The sequence below is a fragment of the Lacerta agilis genome, chromosome 1, assembly GCF_009819535.1.
Source record: "Lacerta agilis isolate rLacAgi1 chromosome 1, rLacAgi1.pri, whole genome shotgun sequence".
NCBI lineage: Eukaryota > Metazoa > Chordata > Lepidosauria > Squamata > Lacertidae > Lacerta > Lacerta agilis.
In genome coordinates, this window is record NC_046312.1 from 90,566,315 (window position 1) to 90,586,813 (window position 20,499).

The following is a 20,499-nucleotide window of genomic DNA, read 5'->3' on the forward strand; positions in this document are numbered from 1 at the left end:
AATGGGAGTGCTGGATCACCTCATTTGTCTCCTGAGAAATCTCTATGTGGGACAAGAAGCTACAGTTAGAACTGGATACGGAACAACTGATTGGTTCGGAATTGGGAAAGGAGTACGACAAGGCTGTATATTGTCTCCCTGCTTATTTAACTTATATGCAGAATTCATCATGCGAAAGGCTGGACTGGATGAATCCCAAGCCGGAATTAAGATAGCCGGAAGAAATATCAACAACCTCAGATATGCTGATAACACAACCTTGATGGCAGAAACTGAGGAGGAATTAAAGAATCTTTTAATGAGGGTGAAAGACGAGAGCGCAAAATATGGTCTGAAGCTCAACATAAAAAAAACTAAGATCATGGCCACTGGTCCCATCACTTCCTGGCAAATAGAAGGGGAAGAAATGGAGGCAGTGAGAGATTTCACTTTCTTGGGCTCCATGATCACTGCAGATGGTGGCAGCAGTCACATAATTAAAAGACGCCTGCTTCTTGGGTGGAAAGCAATGACAAACCTAGACAGCATCATAAAAAGCAGAGACATCACCTTGCCAACAAAGGTCCGTATAGTTAAAGCTATGGTTTTCCCAGTAGTAATGTATGGAAGTGAGAGCTGAACCATAAAGAAGACTGATTGTCGAATAATTGATGCTTTTGAATTACGGTGCTGGAGGAGACTCTTGAGAGTCCCATGGACTGCAAGAAGATCAAACTTATCCATCCTTAAAGAAATCAGCCCTGATGCTCACTGGAAGGACAGATCCTGAAGTTGAGGCTCCAGTATTTGGGCCACCTCATGAGAAGAGAAGACTCCCTAGAAAAGACCCTGATGTTGGGAAAGATGGAGGGCACAAGGAGAAGGGGACGACAGAGGATGAGATGGTTGGACAGTGTTTTAGAAGCGACTAGCATGAGTTTGGCCAAATTGCGGGAGGCAGTGAAAGATAGGCGTGCCTGGCGTGCTCTGGTCCATGGGTTCACGAAGAGTTGGACACGACTGACTGAATGACTGAACAACAACAACAAATGTTTTTGCTGGGTGGGTTTATTTTCCTAAATCACAGGGAAATTTTAACTGGGTTTGAATCCAGAACCTTTCTATATACTATCATTTTTATGGTCCTTTACTTGGAGTCTGGATCCTAAGAAAATTTCTGGGAGCATGTGGTGGCAGGGTGTACCTCCTCTTGACTACAAACCAAGACTCTTGTCCTTAGCATTGAACAAAGCCACACATAAATGGCCACATTGAACCCATAAGCCTGAGTTCAAAGCATAAAAAAGGGTTTTCAAATACCTTTTCTTATTTTTCTTTGGCTCTGTCTTTTTCTTTTCTGCTATGTGGTGTGAAAGAGAAGTATAATCTTCTCTTATAATGTGCCAAAATCAAGAGGATATTTACTGTGAATTTCAGTAAGTCTGTGCTCTCTCTTTCTCATAAAATCAGTGGTGTACAAGAGGCAGAAAGAGCTTTGTCTTCACCTTAATTTTAAAAAGTAATCTGTATTCTTGGTGCTTCACAAGGCATGAGTAAATGTGAATGGGTTTATCTACCATAAATTACCAACAGAAAAGTTCAGGTGGTTGTTACAAGTCACAGCACTTTTCCAGGCTACCACCTTTTGTTAGGAGCAGGTCCACTGTTCCATCTGAGGAAATTTTTTCATTACAGGCATTGAATTGATCTGTGAAAAAGACATTGATCTAGCAACACAAGTGCAAGAACTGCTGGAATTTCTTCATGAGAAGCAACATGAGCTGGAGCTCAATGCTGATCAGACACACAAGCGGCTGGAGCAGTGCCTTCAGCTCCGACACTTGCAGGCAGAGGTCAAGCAGGTCAGAGCTTTTCACCATTGTCATTAGTTTGTTTTTGTGTTGGCTTAAATGTTTCTGGAAGACATGCTGAGCTGCGACATATTAAAAGTGTTAAACTCCCTGGGTGGTATTTAGCTTAGTTTTTTCTCAAAAACTACTTGAATTGGCAGCTTCCACATATATTTTATTTGAAAAAAACTTTTGTTGCTCATTCTATAGGATCTCCACTAGAAAGTAATATCCAGATCTGCAGATGTTGCATGCATAGTTATGTTTCTGATGTAAGCATGGACTTTGATATCTGATACAGAGGCTAAGATCATGAGAAAGTTTAGTTTTCAAAAGCATACACATTGTTTGGTTGAGATGCATTGTTCTGTTCTGCCCAGTAGGATATGTTCTCTTCGTATTACGAGCAAAGTTGTCCTAGTGGAACAAATATTCAGAAAGTACTTTCAGCGAGGTAAAGTACTCAACACAGTTGCTGTGAAACTGCAAATATTCATACAAATGTTAATAACCCATAGCATTCTCTGATATACAGATATGGAATAATTTGTTACTGGTTAAAAAAAAACATTGTTGAGAGCTAGACACATGTTACTGCTGAGTGGGGAGCTGGAAGAAGGCAGATTGCTGTGTGTGTGTGTGTGTGTGTGTGTGTGTGTGTGTGTTTGAAGTAGGTTTCTTTCGTTGCTTAGCAAACATAACTAGAAAAATGTCTAGAGTTTGTTTCTGGAAATAGAACAGCACTGTCCATAGGGCAGAATGGTTTTTATTTTGTCACATGCTGCCTTGAGTACCTATTATTGAAGCAAAGAATTAGTATATAAATGTGTTTAAAATTAACAATAAAATAAATGTATATGTGTGGCTGCTTGTGTGGGCCAATGGATGTGGGAAATTTGAAGTATCAGGTATATTGGCAGGATCCACTGATCCATGAATCGTCCAGCAGACATAAAGTGGTTGTGTGGTTGCTTCACTCAAGTTCCACTTGGTTTCTGTTTGCTATGCACCACTGCCCATACTTCATACTTCATAGCTTTCTCGACAAGCTACCGGTAGTGCGATCATGTGCTCCCAAGCAGTGTAAATTCCAGAATACAATGTGAAAATGCTAAAATATCAGCTTTTACTTTATAAAGTGATTTTCAAGCTATCAGCAAATGGTGTTGGTTGTTGGAGGTGTTCAAAAACACATAAGAAAATCAGAGGCACTGTGGACAGGGCTTCCAGTAATCAACTCCTCTATTATCTGCACTTTTTTCTCCCCATGGTCTTATCACTAGTCAGGAGCGCTGCAAAATTTCTTAAACTTCAGGCAATTTTTAAAAAGCAATTGACGTGGTTTCTGATGCTTCAAACCCTGAAAAGATTTGTAGGGCCTAAACTTCCATTTTGCTTGCTTTTGCTGCCAATCAGAGGCAGAAACTGCCCCTGATGTATTATTAAGGCTGATGACCTTAATAATCAGCCTCCTGGCAGCTAAGAAGAGACTGGGAAGCAGAGGAATAGAAACATTTACACCCTTGTAACATATTGACAACTAACAGCCTTTTTTTGTAACACTGGAGTAATATGATTAGTGTAATACAATCACCTGTTGAAAATAATGTTTTCACATTTAAAACTATGCTGAAGCTTGCAGACTGTCTTCAGGGGCAGCTCCACATGGAAGACATTACAGTGGTCACAAGACTCTTAGGAAAATCTATGGCACTTGTTTGTATCTGTAACTCATTCTGAACCTTTCCCTTTCTGATTTTAATTCTTATTTTGCTTGGAAAACTCTCTACATACCAATATATATTATCTGCCTTAAAATATTCCCTCAAAATTTCATTTTAAAGGAATTATTGTTTTAAAAGATGCAGAATGAGTCGTGCCATTTCCATAGTGTGCTCCAACCATCTACAAACTTCTGCAGAGTAATCTAAAGCCCAAACAAAGTGTGCATGGATTTAGGAGTGAAGTTTCAAACTGTTTCAAAAGAGATGTTAACAGCTGTGGTTCATTAGTTTCTTTAGAGTTTCTTTAACGTTATTGGGAAGCCTTTCTCACTCCAATGCTTTACAGCAAGCCCATGGTGAGAACACATTTTATTTGTTCAGCTGAATACTTTAAAAGTCAATTGATTATTAACCTGTGAATTATTACAGCTATAGCTTTCCCTGGAAAGAGCTGGGTTTAAATATATCACTGCCCTGTCATAAAGCGGCTGGATTTGGCTTCCTGTGGGATGAGTCATAATCAAAATCACTTAGTGAAATTGGAATTTATATTGATTTTGGCCTGTTGTTAGTTTCCAGACCAGAACCAAATGGGTTTCCCTTTCACTTTAGAGCATCTGAGACGATGGATGGTCTCAAATCCATTACCAAATTGCCTTTGCTTTTAGGATTAGAGGAAGAGTGGTCTGCCACCAACCAATACCTGGTGCTTACTCAACTCAACTCAACATTTGCTGATACAGTAGAAAGTTTGGAGAGCTCTAGAATGCCTACATAGGGTTGCATTTTAACATAATGGTGCTTGGAAATATCTGAAACTGTTTTTTTCTTCCCTCTCTCATTAGTAAAATTTTCTGTTTTCAACAGTACATGCCATCGGATTGGATGTTAAGGCAATGAGTTGAAATTTGGAGTAATTGGATATAAACGATGTGTAATGTGTATGGGGGCTGACTCTCACTGTAGAATACTTAATAAAATAGTCGAAACCAAATAAAAAATATAAAAATTCCTTCCAGTAGCACCTTAAAGACCAACTAAGTTTGTTCTTGGTATGAGCTTTTGTGTGCATGCACACTTCTTCAGATACACTGAAACAGAAGTCACCAGACCCTTATATATAGTGAGAGGGTGGGGAGGGGTATTACAATATATATAAATTGTAGGCAGGGCTTATACAGATCAAGATTGCAGTGAGGGAAGCAAAGAGTTAAAGGGTTTGATCAAACTCCCCACACTGGCAATTTATGAAAGCAAAAGCTTGAACTCAAAGGCAAAGTATGTCATAAGCATCATGTGTAGTTTGGCCCTTAGATCGGTGCAGAGAAAGTCAGAATTAAAACCAGTTATTGCAGCAAGAGCAATTATGATTCTTGAAAACTTGCTTATATTGAAATGGTTCTGTCTGCAGGAGCTGATTTGACTCTGAGCATTCCACGGCATTATTCTGCTTTTTCATCAAAAAGAAAATTATTTAGTGCTTTTCTATGGGTCTTCAGGCTCCACTTAAATCCTGAGATATTTAATGTCTCCAAAAACTGATAAAATCTTCAATTTGGATGAAATGTCTGCTTAAAGGTTACTGCCTTTGTTAGTTTGTCTGTGCATTTAGAGATAATAGGCATATCTGTTACTTCATTGAAAGTGGTGATCAGAGAAGTGTCTGGGGAATGCATTAATCCATACACGTAGTTTCTTGTTAAATGCATGTTAACACCACAGGAGCCTGTGCCAGCTAACAAGCATTTTGTGTAATACAGATACATATTATTTATGCATATAAATGCTGATTTCCAGCCACATCCCAAGTTCCAAATTTATGAAGTTAATGCTAAAAGGCCTTTTGAAGTCATTGCTTTGTTACCTATTATTTGTGGTGTATTTAAGGATGAGTTAACAATGGACGTTCCCCACATCAAATGGGGTGCGCATTTTGCGTGGTCGCGAATAGCCCCCTTGGATCACAGAGCAGCTCCTGGCAGTTGGGCCTGGCACCACCTTCCCAGGTTGGATACCTGTGGACTCCACCTACTCCAGCAGCCGCCCAATCCTGGCTGGGGAGGTGTTGCCGGGGGGATTGGCCAGGTAGAAGGAGGGATTGAACATACGTTCTCCAGAGCTAGCCCACTCCCCACACATGCTGGATAACCCTAAAATTACCCAGAACCCTGGCTGGGGTGCTGGGAAGGATAAACGCCCAATGCCTGAACCAAAGTCTCCCTACATCTGAATATTAATAAAGTTGTGGCCAATTTAATCCCATAGAACGTTGTCACGTGTTGTTATTTCCCTCAGGGGCTGCCCGGGGTTCGGGGGGGACTCTGCCTGGCCACGCAAATTAGTTTTGGTTTCTCTCAGGTTCTTATTTTTCCAATCATAAGTTCAGCTAGCAATTTTTTTAAAAGTCTGAATGCAAATTCATAACATTTCTGTGCATTTTTCTCCTAATATAAATATTTTTGTTTATATTGGTGCTGCACCATATGATTAATGCTTATTATTATATGTATACCACTTATATGCCAAAACGGCTTCTATTAAATTAATACATAATTAAAATACACAATAACATTAAATCATCCTTAAAGTATACAATAAAACAAGCAATTAAAAAGCATAACACACTTAAATTAAAACACTTAAAAACAGTTAAAACTACAGGGTTTTTTCCAAAAGGCAGCAAAATGCCAACACTGATGGGGCGTCTCATATTTCAGCAGGGAAGGTAAACAGGCAGGCAAATAAGACACACTCCACCCAGTTCACCCTTTTCTATCTCAGTGATGCAAGCTACTGGTAGTTTGGTTCCCTCATCCATTGATGGGTAAGGTCTTATTACATACTGACCTGGTGTTGCATAACAGCAACATCAGACTATAGAACCTGGAGGATGCTGTTAGCCTGCACAGAGCTATATCCAGCCGCAAGTGCATGGCTTTTTACTAAGGAGTACCCAGTGTCATTTGTTATAAGGCAGTATATAAATAATGTAAATGAATAAATAAAGTACCCAGGGTGGGGGAGTTACATAGCTCATTTTCTAGGTACTCTGTTCCAATGGAGAACAAACACCTCACTTCCCTTAACAAAGGAAAGGTACACTGCGGCACATGTACTTAGAAGCACTGAACTCAAATTTTCAAACTCTGGATGATGGAATGAACATGTCTCCAACACTTATATCATACTTAAAGGTTAAATCTGCTAAACTTGGCCTCCTTAGTTGTACCAACATTTGTAACGTTGAGGGAAGATTCAACCCCCGCCTCAGCAAATAGATGAGAGAGATTTGGGTTGATGTGCCTCATTTCCTTGGCCAACCCTAAGGCTGGAATGTCTTTGCACAATTGTCCCTATTTTTACTGTGTTTATGGCAATTATGCTAATGCCTGGATTTTCATGGGAGATTCCCAGAGAGAATGGGAAAAGGTACAGTACTAGATGGATACACAAAGCTATAGGAAAGAGGTTAATCCCTATTCCTTCGTTTTTCAGCAAACCCTTTAGGAGATTACTGTAACATTTCCTAATTGTAGTAGCTTAAATGCTCTACCCTATGATGGTGATGATCAGCACAATCACTATTATCCCTGAATCCTCCAGACAAATTTCATTTACGAAGAGCTTTGCAAAGGAGGACATGTATTAAGTTTCCAAGATGATGTAAAGAGTAATTAATGTCTCTAGAAAATGTGGATGAGTAACTGCAAATTCCTTTATCCTATTTACTTAAAATCTCATCAGAACATAAAGGAGTTGCTGTAGCAGAACAAATTTCTCATTCTGGCCACTAGTGGCATTTGTCCCACAACTAACAGTACAATCCTATGCTTGGGAGAAGTTAACCCTGCTGACTTCAGTGGGACTTATTCCTGGTACACGTATGTAGTGTCACAGCCTGAGTCATGTGAAACCATTCTTGGCTTCAGTTTTCAACCCCTGGAGGTGGTTCTTTTCCTGTTGTTGGCATCCATCTGTCTTGGAAGGAGTGTACCTTTGAGGGTGAAGTCAAACTGTTGGAAGCTTGCAGCGCCTGCTGTGGCTGTAGAAATTAATGCAGGAGAGAGATGTTTTGTTGCAGCTGGGGCAAATGAAGGCACCTGGTTTTGCTGTTGCAGATGCACCATGGTGTTTACTAGGTTGGATGAAATAATGACCTCTTACTAGGTTGGGTGAAATAATTGCACTTTTGTGTCAAGGTAGCCATACAGCTAAACTGTCATTTGACATACATCTCAAAATCCATCACTTGTAATATATAAGGCCTAGAATTGTCTATGAATGCATTGGCCCAAAGCAGTTTGCAGTATGAAGAAAGTCAAATTGTCACTGTAGATCAACGTCTATTTCAATTTTCTCTCATGAAATGACACCCCATTTCTTCTCAGGCTATGTAAAATATAAAATTCCTGACGCAAGTGCAAATTTATCTAGCAAGTGAAGAATGATAGTGCATGACTCCCCACAGTTTGTTGCATCAGGCTTACATCCCAACTGTATAGGGCAGGTATCAATATGTGGTAGATCAAGACTAATCCAAGTGTTATGTATTCTACGTTTAAACAATGAAATGTATATAAGGAAGGGGGAGCAATGTTGCAGTCCTCTTATGTACTGTATCTTGAGAACTGCACCAACTATTTAAAGAGTGGGGATTTGAAGTGTCATTTTTATGTATTATGCACACATGCAGTGGCAACTTGGGGTTTTGTCAACATGTGTAAAAATGAAGAATGACCCACAACACCACTCCATGTTGCTAAGGTCACCAACCAATTTTGCAGATGCATGCAACATTTAGCTGCCTTTGCTGTTGCTAGAACAGGCAGGTTAAAATTAAAATAAAATGGCTGCTGCACTGATAGCAAGTCTACATTTTAGGGGTCAGCTATACACTGTGCACAAATATGTGTACTGTGGCTCGGAAGTTGTTTTCTTTTTCTTTTTCTAAAAGAAAAACAGCTGGTGTAAATTTTGAACAAAGAATTGGGTGTAGTGCTTCATCACTCAAATATTTCCCCAATGGTTTTATAAAAAGTATGTGATTTGGATAATAGTGGGTGGTTAAACACTCACATTATTGCTCAAAACTACCTTTTCTGAATGTGTTTTTAAAGTATTATTACTATTATTAGCATTAGCATTGGGGCTGCATTGCACAAAGTTGCAGTGAGGGACCTTGTAGACCTCATGTTTTGCATGCAGAGAGTCCCAGGTTTGGTATCTGTCATCTGCAGACAGTACTTGTAAAGTCTCATTTTGGAGACCCTGGAAAGCTGCTGCCACTCACTGTAGACGATACTGAGCTGCATAGACCAATTGTCTGAGCCAGCTTCCTACATTTATTCATGCCAGGTGATTTTTTTTGGGGGGGGGGAGGGAATTAATCATGACAATATTCTTTTGGCAACTGGCCAGTGTGTGTGCGTGTGTGCGTGTGCACACACACACATGTGTGCTGATGGTGGCTTCTCATTTTGCTTTGTTTGCTCTTAAAGATACATTTTCCATAAATTTGGTATGATCCTGTCAGTGTGAAGCAGTTTCAACAGAAAAGGGAGTGGGATTGCTTGCCCACATACGACAGAAAATAGGAGTGCATGTTCCTTTTTCGTTTCAACTCCCCAAAGTTAAGAGTTTCCTTAAATCACATTCTGGTGACTGAAATGCAGGGATCATGGGCAAGAGGGATGTTGATGTCTAAAATGCTGAACCAAAGCTATTGGATATCAAAACCTTGTAGACCATGAGTGACATTTGATTGTGCATTAAAGATAAAGTTGTATCTGTTTGTGAAATGTGTCTAGCAATTTCCACACAGACCAAAGCCAAACATTTGTGGCATTATGAAACTAATGTCCCTTTTGGGAGGGTACCAGACCATCATCAGGAGAAGTCACATTATGCTCTTTCAGTTACATATTTTCAACTAAAATCTCTCCTGATTGTACTTACACAAATCACTGTTAAACTCACTTCCTTTTTTTAACCCTCACCTTGCACGGGTGGGTCTCTCTACACAGTATGCTTCCCAATAGTTAATTCAATTCTACAGTCCTCATTAAATGTTTATTCTAGACTCTCACTAATCCAGACCATCTGCTTGTAGGGATCAGTTTAATGGCCATGTAAAAAGACATTTTTTAAAAAGGTTTTCAGTGTAAACAAATCAATTAATGCTGTAGGCAGATGATCTGGCACTGGAAGCCTTTATTCCTTAAGCCGTGGGTTATAAACTTATCCCAGACTGCATTTAGTGACTTCAGATTGATTCTCAGAGCTGGCCCTGATTTTGGTGACTGAAGGTGATCCGGGATAATTTATATTGTAATCCCGTTCACTGTGTTATTTACACTTCTTGTCTGTTTAAGTCAGTAACAAGCCAGACAGAAGCTGGTCATGCAGAAAAGAGATTGATCACCAAGTAGCTGGCAATTAGACACAGAGTTTCATATTCTTGGTATTGATTAGTTGTGCTTAACCGTAGGCTCTCATAGTAACAAAACTGCAATAGCAGTGCTGGTGGTGAGATAGAGAGAAGCTACATTAACGCCACCCACCAAAAAAACAAACCCAACCCCCCCCCCAACCTAATGGAGTTGCTGTGGAACTCTGAAGCTGTTTGAAATACTTAAAAAACTTTTTAGCTAACTTGAATCATTTCATACTCCATGTATTCCTCAACAATTTGGAATCAGTTGTTCTCTGGTGTTATATCTCTCCCCACAGTTTCATTTTTAAAGAAAACATACCCCCCCCCCCAATTCCATACATTTCTGTATGTACAAAACAACCCCACTACAAAGTACTGCATAGGTCAGTTGGACCTCAAAAACAGATTCTATCCTTAGGGTTAAATTCTGTCCCAAGCTGGATTTGTCTTTACATAGAAGTTTTAAACGATTTCATAATGCAAAATTTGAAGAGTTGTTTCTAATTTATCATAGACAGGGCCGGCGTGTCCATTAAGGCGAACTAGGCAATTGCCTAGGGCGCCAAAATGGAGGTGGCGCTGGCCAGGCTTGGGCGGGGGGGGGGCGGGACAGGCTAGCAGCAGCTTCTCCACTACAGCGGAGAAACTGCTGCTTGCCTCTCCACCACCCCCACCTCCCGCTAAAGCAGGCTTTGGCGGGTGGGTGGGGGGCTGCAGAAGGTGGTCTGCCTAGGGTGCAAGAAACCCTGGCGCCGGTCCTGATCATAGATATTTTGAGGTGGTGGTGATTTCTTGAGGTATCTTTTTGTAGGGATAAATTAGACATTAGCTATTGGACCCCTTCCGTTATTTACTTTGAGTTCAATAACTCACCTGGCATTTTGGTGGTTTTCTGATTTGTTTTCTCTGTGAGCCTAGCCTTTCACCTAACCTATGCATCTCTCTTACCGGTATTTTCTTTACAGGGCTTTCTTTACAGAGGAATTTAAATTAATGTTGTGAAGACTAATGTACCCCAATAGCTTTTGGGTTTTTTTGTTACTATTTGTGGAATGTGATACCAATTAAATCAAATTTGGCGTTAAACAGGATGGCAGGGTAGGGGTGGTGATGGATTTCTTGAAGACCCCACTTGCAGAATCTGCAGTCAGTGCCTCCATGCAAACAGGTGTACCAGTAATTGAAACATATGGACTAGTTACTTCTTTTCGTTTCTAATGACAACTGATTTCTTTACTCTGAGGATGGTAAATTGTGGTGATGAGAGCAATATATGATGTCCTGGGAGGGGAGGCTAGTTCCATGAATCTCAGCTGGGAAGGGGATTGCAGTAGGGCTGCTAGTGAGAATATTGAACAGAAGCCATTGGATTTCAAAGCCATGTAGCTAATGAACACTTTTGATCATGAAATAAAGATAGGCTGTTTCTGTTTGTGAAATGGATGAATCTGTTTATATATAGACAAAAGAAAAAGAAACCCAGCATTTTGAAAATAATGCAGCACTGTTTCCAACTATTGTAGTAACTGTTCTAGCAGGTACTGGAAAATATATCTAGAAGTGTAAATATTCAGCATGGGAACTTACGTTCAGAATTAAGTTGCATTCTTACCCATTAAGCAATGGATGGCATCTGGCAAGTGAGCCACGTGTGGTGCCTGAAGCTATTATGTGACCCATGGGCTCTTATTAAAATCTGAAGAATCTCATTTTCAATTAAAATCATAAAGTAAGTTTCTAGGCCTCAGAGGTACAAAGATGTACATTTAAGATGTAGTGCCAAAATGCTAAACAGCTGGCATCAAAGAAGCAAATAAAAGTTACCTGTTTATTGATTTTCAATTCTCATGGTTCCTTCATCCATATATTAACATTTTCTAAAAGCCAAATAGGACCTTCCATATTTTAAAGTAACAATTCAAGATTTCATTAATAGCAAAGAATGTAGAGCAGGAATATTTCTTTAAAATAGAATGCCAAAACCAACTCAGGGCAGGTACTATGGTGAGATTTGGCCCATCTCAGGGGAGAAAAATTGTTCATAGGTAAACTGTATGTGCTGCATATGCACAAATATTGAGTTTCCATAAGCAAAAATAATATTTTTTAGTGAAAGAAGACAGGAATGAGTTGTCTAAAGTGTGTGTGTGTGTGTGTGTGTGTGTGTGTGTGTGTGTGTGTGTTGAGTGCACCACAGGAGCTACTGTAAATACATGCTTGTCAACAAATGCCTTGTGGCCATTTGTCCTCCTTGGACTAGGTGTGCTTAGGACTCCAATCTTCTGATTTGGTTTCAGACTCCCTTTCAACTCAAGTACCGGTAACTTAGAGCATGCTATGTGAAGCATAATGGTGAAGAGGAACACATCTGAGGTACAGAGCCTTTTGGCTTAACTATGCTAATCAGAGGTTATCATTCAAGGTGTCTTTTCTTTCTTTTCTGTCAGGTCCTTGGCTGGATCCGGAATGGGGAATCAATGCTCAATGCCAGCCTTGTCAATGCAAGTTCACTGTCAGAAGCTGAGCAGCTCCAGAGAGAGCACGAGCAGTTCCAGCTGGCCATAGAGGTAACCATAATAGGCACGTTCGGATTTCCCTTTCCGCAAAGATGAGGCCCACCTCCTTGGGCAGAAATTTAATGGTGATGAAAGTGCAAGGGAACAAAAATAAGATGCTATTTAACAGTGGGAGGAGACTACAATTGTAACAGATAATTTACTATCAATAGCTAAGCTTTCCTGTTACTTGACAAAAAATCACAATACATGAAGAAGCTGCTCATATCCCAACCACCTTTGTAATTCCTTGCAAATGGTTCAGCCAAAATATAAACTTAACCCCCCAAAAGGCAAATACTCATGGAAGTGAACTTAAAGATTGGAGCATTGGGTTTCTTTTAAGCCTTTACAAAACTTGAATAGCACCTCTATCTCCCTCTGCATTGGGTGTTTTTAGGTTTAGATAGGCAATACTACTGATAGAAATCTCTTATCCTCTTATAGGCTTGTTTTGTTGGTAGGAGGGGAATTAGGTTAAGGGCGCATTTACACACATACACAGACCTGTCAAAGCATCAATCTGATTTGTTGAAACAGAACAAAAGTTCAGAGGTTAAATAGGCACTGACTGGAATGAATATGTGAGGCCAAAGAAGTATGCACTGAGCATAAATTGTGTCATTATTTAGTTCAGCAACACTGAAGGTCCACAGGTTCCTCACCCTTGGCTTGAAGACGGGGACAGATAGTCAAAGGCAGGAGAGCAGTATGTACCCTGCTGTATTAGTCACTTGGAAACAATTGCCATTTATTTATTATGTTTATATCCTGCCTTTCTTTTAAGGAATTCAAGGCAGCATACATAGTTCTCCATGCTCCTCCATTTATCCTCATAGAAACCCTGTGATGTAGGCAAGGCCAAGAGATAGCTATTTCTCTGCATTAGGTAACCCTTGTTACTTAGAAGTTTGGAGTTGTCCACTCCAGCATTTGCTTATGGATGCAGTCAGAGGTACTAGAAGTGACTGTGCATTTTAGTGGCTGTAATAGCATGGCACCATGGTGGTGGTGTGTGGTGGTGGTTCTTTTTTTAATTCTTTTTTTAAAGCCTCCATTGGCTAGAATAGTCACACAGGATGGGTTTTTTAAGGTCTGTTTTCTCTCACATTAGTAGCAGTCACATATGCACACGAATAACTCAACAGGGGTGGGTCCAAAGCAACTTTTATTGTCATATGTGAAAATACCGTAAATTAAAACAAACAAACCAGGAAATTGTATTTCCCCCCCTCTTCTGATTAATCTGAAATAAATTAGCATTGTCTTGGTATATGACCATTGTTGATGCCCTTGGAACTTCCCATAACAGGAATAAATAAGTCACTTTTCTGTAGAGGTATTGATCATCTCTTAATAAGCATCTGGCAAGACTTTATATTAACCTGCCATATTGGCAAACCCCGAAGGGGAGTGAAGCCTTTTATCATCCAGTGGAGGAGGTTACCATTCAGCTGCATCTTGGCAGCCTTAACCAGGCACCTCTGTGGAGCAGAATACACATTTCCTGTTAGCACAACTTTCCACACTTCAGAGATGCTTGTACTTGGTATTAACTAAGAGGCCCACAGTGAGACATGGATTCTCATGCTGCCAATGGGAGAAAAGAATTTTGTTCAGAGATGGGAATACCAGATTAAATATTGATAGTGTTTAAAATCTCAGCATGTAACTAGTATCCAGAAAAGCATACAGTGAGACAGAGAATGTCTAACTGTTGATGGGGTTTTCTTTGCAAATTCTTTGACATCTTTTTTTAAAACAAGCATTCTCATTATCATCTGGGCAGCCACCCCCAACTAATGGTATCTGGGCATTTTCAGAATGTGTATGTAGGGGGAGGGGGTGTAGCTGCTTTTTATGCACTATGCAATTCAACAGGGTGTTAGAAGAAACTCTTGAACTATTTTTCAAGTTTGGGGGTTTAAAAGGCTTGATTTATTTCAGTGAACAAAACCTGTATTGTGGTCATACTTCCTAAATTATCTTTCTTAAAATGGTCCTAATAGTGTTGTACGTTCCAGGGTTGTGAGGAAGGAAAATAACAAAGATTTTAAAGCAGTTATTGCATTAGAAGTGTAGTGGAAATTATTAATAATGCCAGTGTTACCTTTGTTTAAAAGCTGCCTTAAATATTTCATAGAAGAATGGGGTATAAATATTGATAATAAATCAGGAATAAAAATAAATATGCCCGTATGAATCTGCAAAATGCTTACTGAAGAGAATCTGTCGGTTGTGGAAAACACTAAAAATGTTTCATTCTCTCACATTTTCATTCTCACACTTCACTTCACCTCTTTTTACCATACGTCTGGCACATCTGTACAAATCTCTCTTTCCTCCCCTCATACACAGTCCCTCTTTCATGCCACTTCCTTGCAGAAGACACACCAGAGTGCCCTCCAGGTGCAGCAGAAGGCGGAGGTATTGCTGCAGGCTGGGCACTACGATGCTGATGCCATAAGGGAATGCGCAGAAAAGGTGGCACTGCACTGGCAGCAACTAATGTTGAAGATGGAAGACAGGCTGAAACTGGTTAATGCATCTGTCGCTTTTTATAAAACCTCAGAGCAGGTGAGCCGAATGATGTGCAGTGATACTTGTAACTTTTTTTTTTTTAAATCCCATAGTATTCATTGTCATAACATTTTATTTAGGGCAGCTGTGACTTCAATTCTCTGAGGTAGCCAGATCTTTATATTGCCCACATATTCATTGATGCTGTCTGAATTGTACATAACCCTAGATTGTGATTCATTAACTACAAATCCCAAGATTGGGATCTCCTCCAAACGTCTTGTAGGGCTTTGTAGCATTTTTAGGGTGAACCCTGTGTTTTGTAGGCCCTCACCAAACTGAGTACATCAAGTCAGGGTTCATAGTCAACACCCAGAAACTGAACATTGTCTAATTTATTCCAAACCTCCTAGATTGTTCTTTCATGATTCATCTCTAAGTTTCAGCAGTAGGGACACACTGAAGCCTATTACTGTACTGAGCAGAAAGAGACCAGCCGTGCAACCACTTCAGGATTTTGCAATGTTGGTTAATAGGTGAATTGTGAGTTTATCAGGCTATGGCAGAATGGTTGTCTGGGTGCACCACAAATAAAGTGTCTCCCACAGCTTCGCCATCCATTTCTTATGCTGTGAAGCTGATATATCATTTCAGTCATTGTGGAGGTGTGTGTGCAAAAAGGGGGCAAACTATGTGGTAAACTCACCACACTAGCTTTCTAAGGAGTCCTGAAGCTGGGTGCCTCTTTCTCCCCAGCAAGCTCTACACTTTGGCTTGTCCTGTGCTTAAAAAACATGGGTCCAAGTGGTTTTGCCTTTGCCCCATATCTTTCCCCTGGAAAACCTGCTCTTTAGTGCTGAATTGGAACAAATGGCAATCTGTGGAAAACGCAGTGGTCATTTGTTCCAATTCAGCGCTAACCATGGGGTTTCCTTGAAGAAAGCGGCGGGGCAAACAGAGGTGTGGATGAACCCTCATAGACTTCCTGTTGGTGATTTATGATGGCATGATCTTTTTGTGAAGCCAGTAAGAGTGAGGGTGGTGCTTCTTGCCTTCTCTCTAAAGCCTGTTGGGAAAAATGGTACCTGAGAATGCCATTGCTACCATTACCAGGGCTGTGACACAAGTTCACAATTTCCCTTTTCCAGACACCCCCACCCCCCTGAGTTTTCAGCCAGAATTTTTTTAAGCTTTTGGCTTGGCCTTCTCCACAATGGATGCATAATGTTGCTCAATGTACTGTATGACAGTGTGTGTTGTCAACATCAATTCAGACTGTATTACCAGTACATGAATTTTCTGTGTGAATAACTGAACTACCTGCAACTCAGGATTTTCCTGCATGGTTTGAGCACAATAACCTAAACAATTAAAATGCATTTCAAGCCATTTCCAAGGCATCAGTCCTAAATGCAATGCCCTTGACTCACAAATAAAAGAACTGGCTAGCTCAGCACCACAGCTGACAAATGCTGACTTGTTGCCCCATTGTTAGCTGGGCAGACAAAGAGACCATTTCATGAGACCAGGTGAGTCTCAAACAAACCTACAAATCACTATATTATTTTTTCTTCTGTAGTTCTAGCACAACTTGGAATCCTAAAGTTCTGCATCATTCAAAATCCATATTAGGAAATAGGCTTCATCAGCTATAGGGCCTGCAAATTAGGCTGGAATTTTCTCTTTAAAAGGGCAATTAATATTTCTCAAACTAATATGTTCTGAGTTAGGAAGCCCATATAACATTTGTCTGTGAATCTCTCCTTTTCTTGTCTTTTGTTAGCTTTCTAGGTTAATGGGCTTGTAGTAGTTTTTGTGTTTCTAGATGTAGCTTTTATAGCTGAAGTACTGTGTCCTGACTTATGCCTCAGGTTTGCAGTGTGCTAGAGAGTTTGGAACAGGAATATCGAAGAGATGAAGACTGGTGTGGAGGTCGGGATAAACTTGGACCAGCATCTGAAATAGACCATGTCATCCCCTTAATCAGCAAACATCTGGAACAAAAAGAAGCCTTTCTCAAGGTGTGTTCTAGCCTTCCTCTTTTCTGTAGTTGTTTTTATTTTTTGGTAACTGTGAAAATAGCTGTGGTGGAAACCTGTCAGCAGAGCATGCAGATGATGTTCTGTCCACTGTCATTTCCATATAGAACATACCTGAATATAATTTTATGGCAATCATAAGAACAACACAGTTTTTACATGCAGTCATAGTATAGCTTTTCTCTAATTGTTTTATGACTGGACAACTTGCACAATCTTTCTCCAGAATAGAGATTTCCCAACCCACCCACCCCCATTCCTCATTTTGACAGTCAGTTCCAGCACTACAAAAATTGATATTCTGCCCATACAAGTGGCTGCTTCCACAGGCAGTGTAATGTGGTACCAACCAGCTTTCATCACCTTGCTTCTTCCCTTTCATGGCCTGAAAGAATGACAACTTGTGATTTTTTTTTTCAATTCATGGAAGGGAACAGAAGAGCTCATATTAATCTGCTATGCTAATGTTACATCCTTCACATGAATAGCCTGCTCATGTGTGCAGTGCCTTGTGCATTGGCTTCCAGTGCCTCATTTGAGCCAACTCTTGAGTGTTGCAAAAGGCCAGGTACAATTAACAGATAGCGCAATGGACAGACAAGGGTTCGTAATGTTTCACTGCTCTTTGGCATTAAAAGGAGTAGAGGCCTACTAACCAAGCATGAAAGAATGTGGCTTTGAGCAGATATCTGTAGTTGGTTTTGTTTCTGGGTAGTTGTGTGTTTGGTTGCATAATTTCTGAAGAACATCTGTGAGAGTTGGGGTGATTAAACTGCCAGCAAGGGCAGGAACAACTGTTTTCTTCTGCTCTTGGTCTTTTAAGCAGTGTTCACATTGAAAGGGTAAAAAACTCAAGCTGCATCTTTTGTTCCTGCCCTTATTGTTTCCCTTTCTTCCAGATCTCATTTCTCTGGCTCAAAGTAGCTGCAGTAGGAGGAAAAGTTCAAAGTTCAGTAGTCAAGCACATGATTTACATGTTGACAGTAGTATGATACAATTCCTGGAACTGCTAGTTAAAAGGAATTCAGAGCTGGAAAAGATCACTACCTTTTGACTTATGAGAACTGATGCCAGGCAGGGTTGACCAGGGGAACAGACAATGTGGTACTCTCCACATGTTGCTGAATTAGAACTCACACCATCTCTATCACTGGCCATGCTGGCTGGGGCTGTTGGGAGTGTCCATTGTCATCTGGAAGACACCGCATTGGCTGTTTCTGGGGTACATGGTAGTGTGCTATATTAACAATTGTTCTGACTAGGATATAGCAAGGATAAGGACAAGTTCCTGACTGTTGTATATTCTGTTGCAGGAATGCAATGGCAAGAAGTGACTGGCCTTTCTTCCATGTATCCCTAGATTCTCACCTCAGCAGGCCATAGCTTGTATATAAATGTTAAATAATTCTTAACACCTTTGCTATTCAAAGTTGCATACAGATAATGTAATGGTATGTTTTTGAAAGACTGTACTGTATTCCAGAATAAATCAACTGTCACCTTCTGGAATAAAGATCAAGATGTACCATCTCCCACTAGCGGTGTTATGCTTTTGCTTTTCTACTGGAATCAGCCAATTTTTTCCACATAGCGTTTTCTCTCATATCATACCCATTCCCAAGATGATGGATGTGTGTGACTGCAGTCTGAGTTTCTCAGTGTTTTCTCATGCACGTCAACATCCTTCAGAGGTCAAATGAGAAAAGAAGCTCATGTCACAGTTCAGTGGTTCCCCTGTGTTTTATTCTTCTGACTTGTCAAAAGGGTAACTGTTGTGCTTGGGGGGGGGGGTTGTTTACTGCCCACAGGCCTGCACACTAGCACGAAGGAATGCAGAAGTGTTTCTCAAGTACATTCACCGAAACAACGTCAGCATGCCAGGGGGAGTGAGCCATACGAGGGGACCTGAGCAACAAGTCAAAGGTCAGTGTGTTTGTTTGGGAGATGCATTAATGGAATGGCACCTTGTCTTTAGAAATATACCACACACCCATGGATGACGCTTGTGCTCACCACTGGTGCTTCCTTATACCAGATTAAATTTTCCACATAATAATTACAGGTGCACCTTTCCTGCTGGACAGAATAAGATTAGAATACAAGCAGATGGTATGAAAATTGCAGCTTCTTTTTCCATTTCTGTGCTGGCTCACAAATCTTAGGAATGGATCTAGTGAAGTGTTTTGCTTACAAATTTACCAGTGTGCCATCATCTGTCATTAGAACAACAGAAATTCCATGAAATCTATTGACAATACTTCTCATATTAGTATGTTAAGAGTATTTTTTAAAGTAGTAGTCCTTAAGATCCTTTCTCTATTACACCCATCACGTGCTTCTTTCATATCAATCCATACTTTAAGCCTCCACTTCAAAATGTGTCAGGGTGTGGGTACTAAAATCATAGCAGGGTCAAGCTTCTTTAAGCTGTCTCATTTTACTACCAATGATCTAAGTGATTCCCTAGTAGTCATTTGATTTTTTTTTTAAGCAAAAGAGGTAAGAGGAGAACAGTGATGGATTTGTAGGAAGGTTACTGTGCATATACAGATTCCTTCTTATTTCCAGACTGCCTACAGGTGTAAAAGAGAAACTATCCCATCTGATTCAGAGCTTAGTTATGGAATTTGAAAGCAATTAATTACTAATCTAATTTGGGGCAGCGGTGGGGAGAAAGACTGAAAATGTGGGCAGTTCATTAGTTTAGCTACAAAGAGCTGCAGTAAATAGTATTTCCTTCTGATGAAAGGACAACCCCTTAACTCCTTCTACTTCAGGAAATAGTGGGCAGAAAGTATCTGTCTCATACTACATTCAAGGACAGAACAGGTTATTATACTGGGGTGGGTGTTGTTGTTTTTTGGCATTCGGAGCTATTGCAGAGTACTGTATTAATCTGGCTTCTATACCACCCTTCTTCCAGGACAAGCCAAAATTGAAATTCACAACGTGATCACTTTTCTCAGAGTTCAGTGTCTGCTTCTCTTTCTTAGCTGTTTAGCTACAGTAGCCAATAGAATGACCTTCTTATGCTTGCCTCTTTCATATGTTCAAATGAACATGGGCTGCCGTGGTGATGATACATTCTTGGGGGAGTCTGGGGTGATGCATCCCCTGCTTTCCTTTGTAGCTGTAATCCACCAGTTGCTAATCTGTTCCTTGATTCTGTGAGGTGCTGATAAAAATGAACTAAAGTAAATCTGCAGAACTAAGCCATTTTTCATCTCTGATTGGATTACTTTTAGAGCTGTAGAAAAGAACAGATCAATGACAGTGTAGGGCAGTAATAATTATGTAGTTTGATACTGAGTGTGCCATACAGTTGTTATCACTAAAGGGGTTGAAAATGCTGTAGCCAAACATAAAATCTATACTTTAAAAATATATATTTCTTTGATT

The 20,499-nt window shown here is 40.2% G+C and overlaps 1 protein-coding gene across 13 annotated transcripts in view; it reads left to right on the top strand.

Annotated features, from left to right (window-relative positions):
* KALRN (kalirin RhoGEF kinase) overlaps positions 1–20,499 on the top strand; it is a 494,138-nt gene that overhangs the window by 331,114 nt on the left and 142,525 nt on the right. For 12 of the 13 annotated variants that reach the window (XR_004427468.1, XM_033162965.1, XM_033162941.1 and 9 more), the window contains 5 exons: positions 1,675–1,841; positions 12,434–12,553; positions 14,900–15,118; positions 16,933–17,082; positions 18,909–19,023. Coding sequence is in view for 12 of the 13 variants with exons in the window: in XM_033162965.1 (XP_033018856.1) it covers positions 1,675–1,841; positions 12,434–12,553; positions 14,900–15,118; positions 16,933–17,082; positions 18,909–19,023 (771 nt within the window). In the remaining variant the exon portion in view is untranslated. The remainder of the gene's footprint in view (positions 1–1,674; positions 1,842–12,433; positions 12,554–14,899; positions 15,119–16,932; positions 17,083–18,908; positions 19,024–20,499) is intronic. The other variant, XM_033162924.1, reaches the window with a different exon arrangement.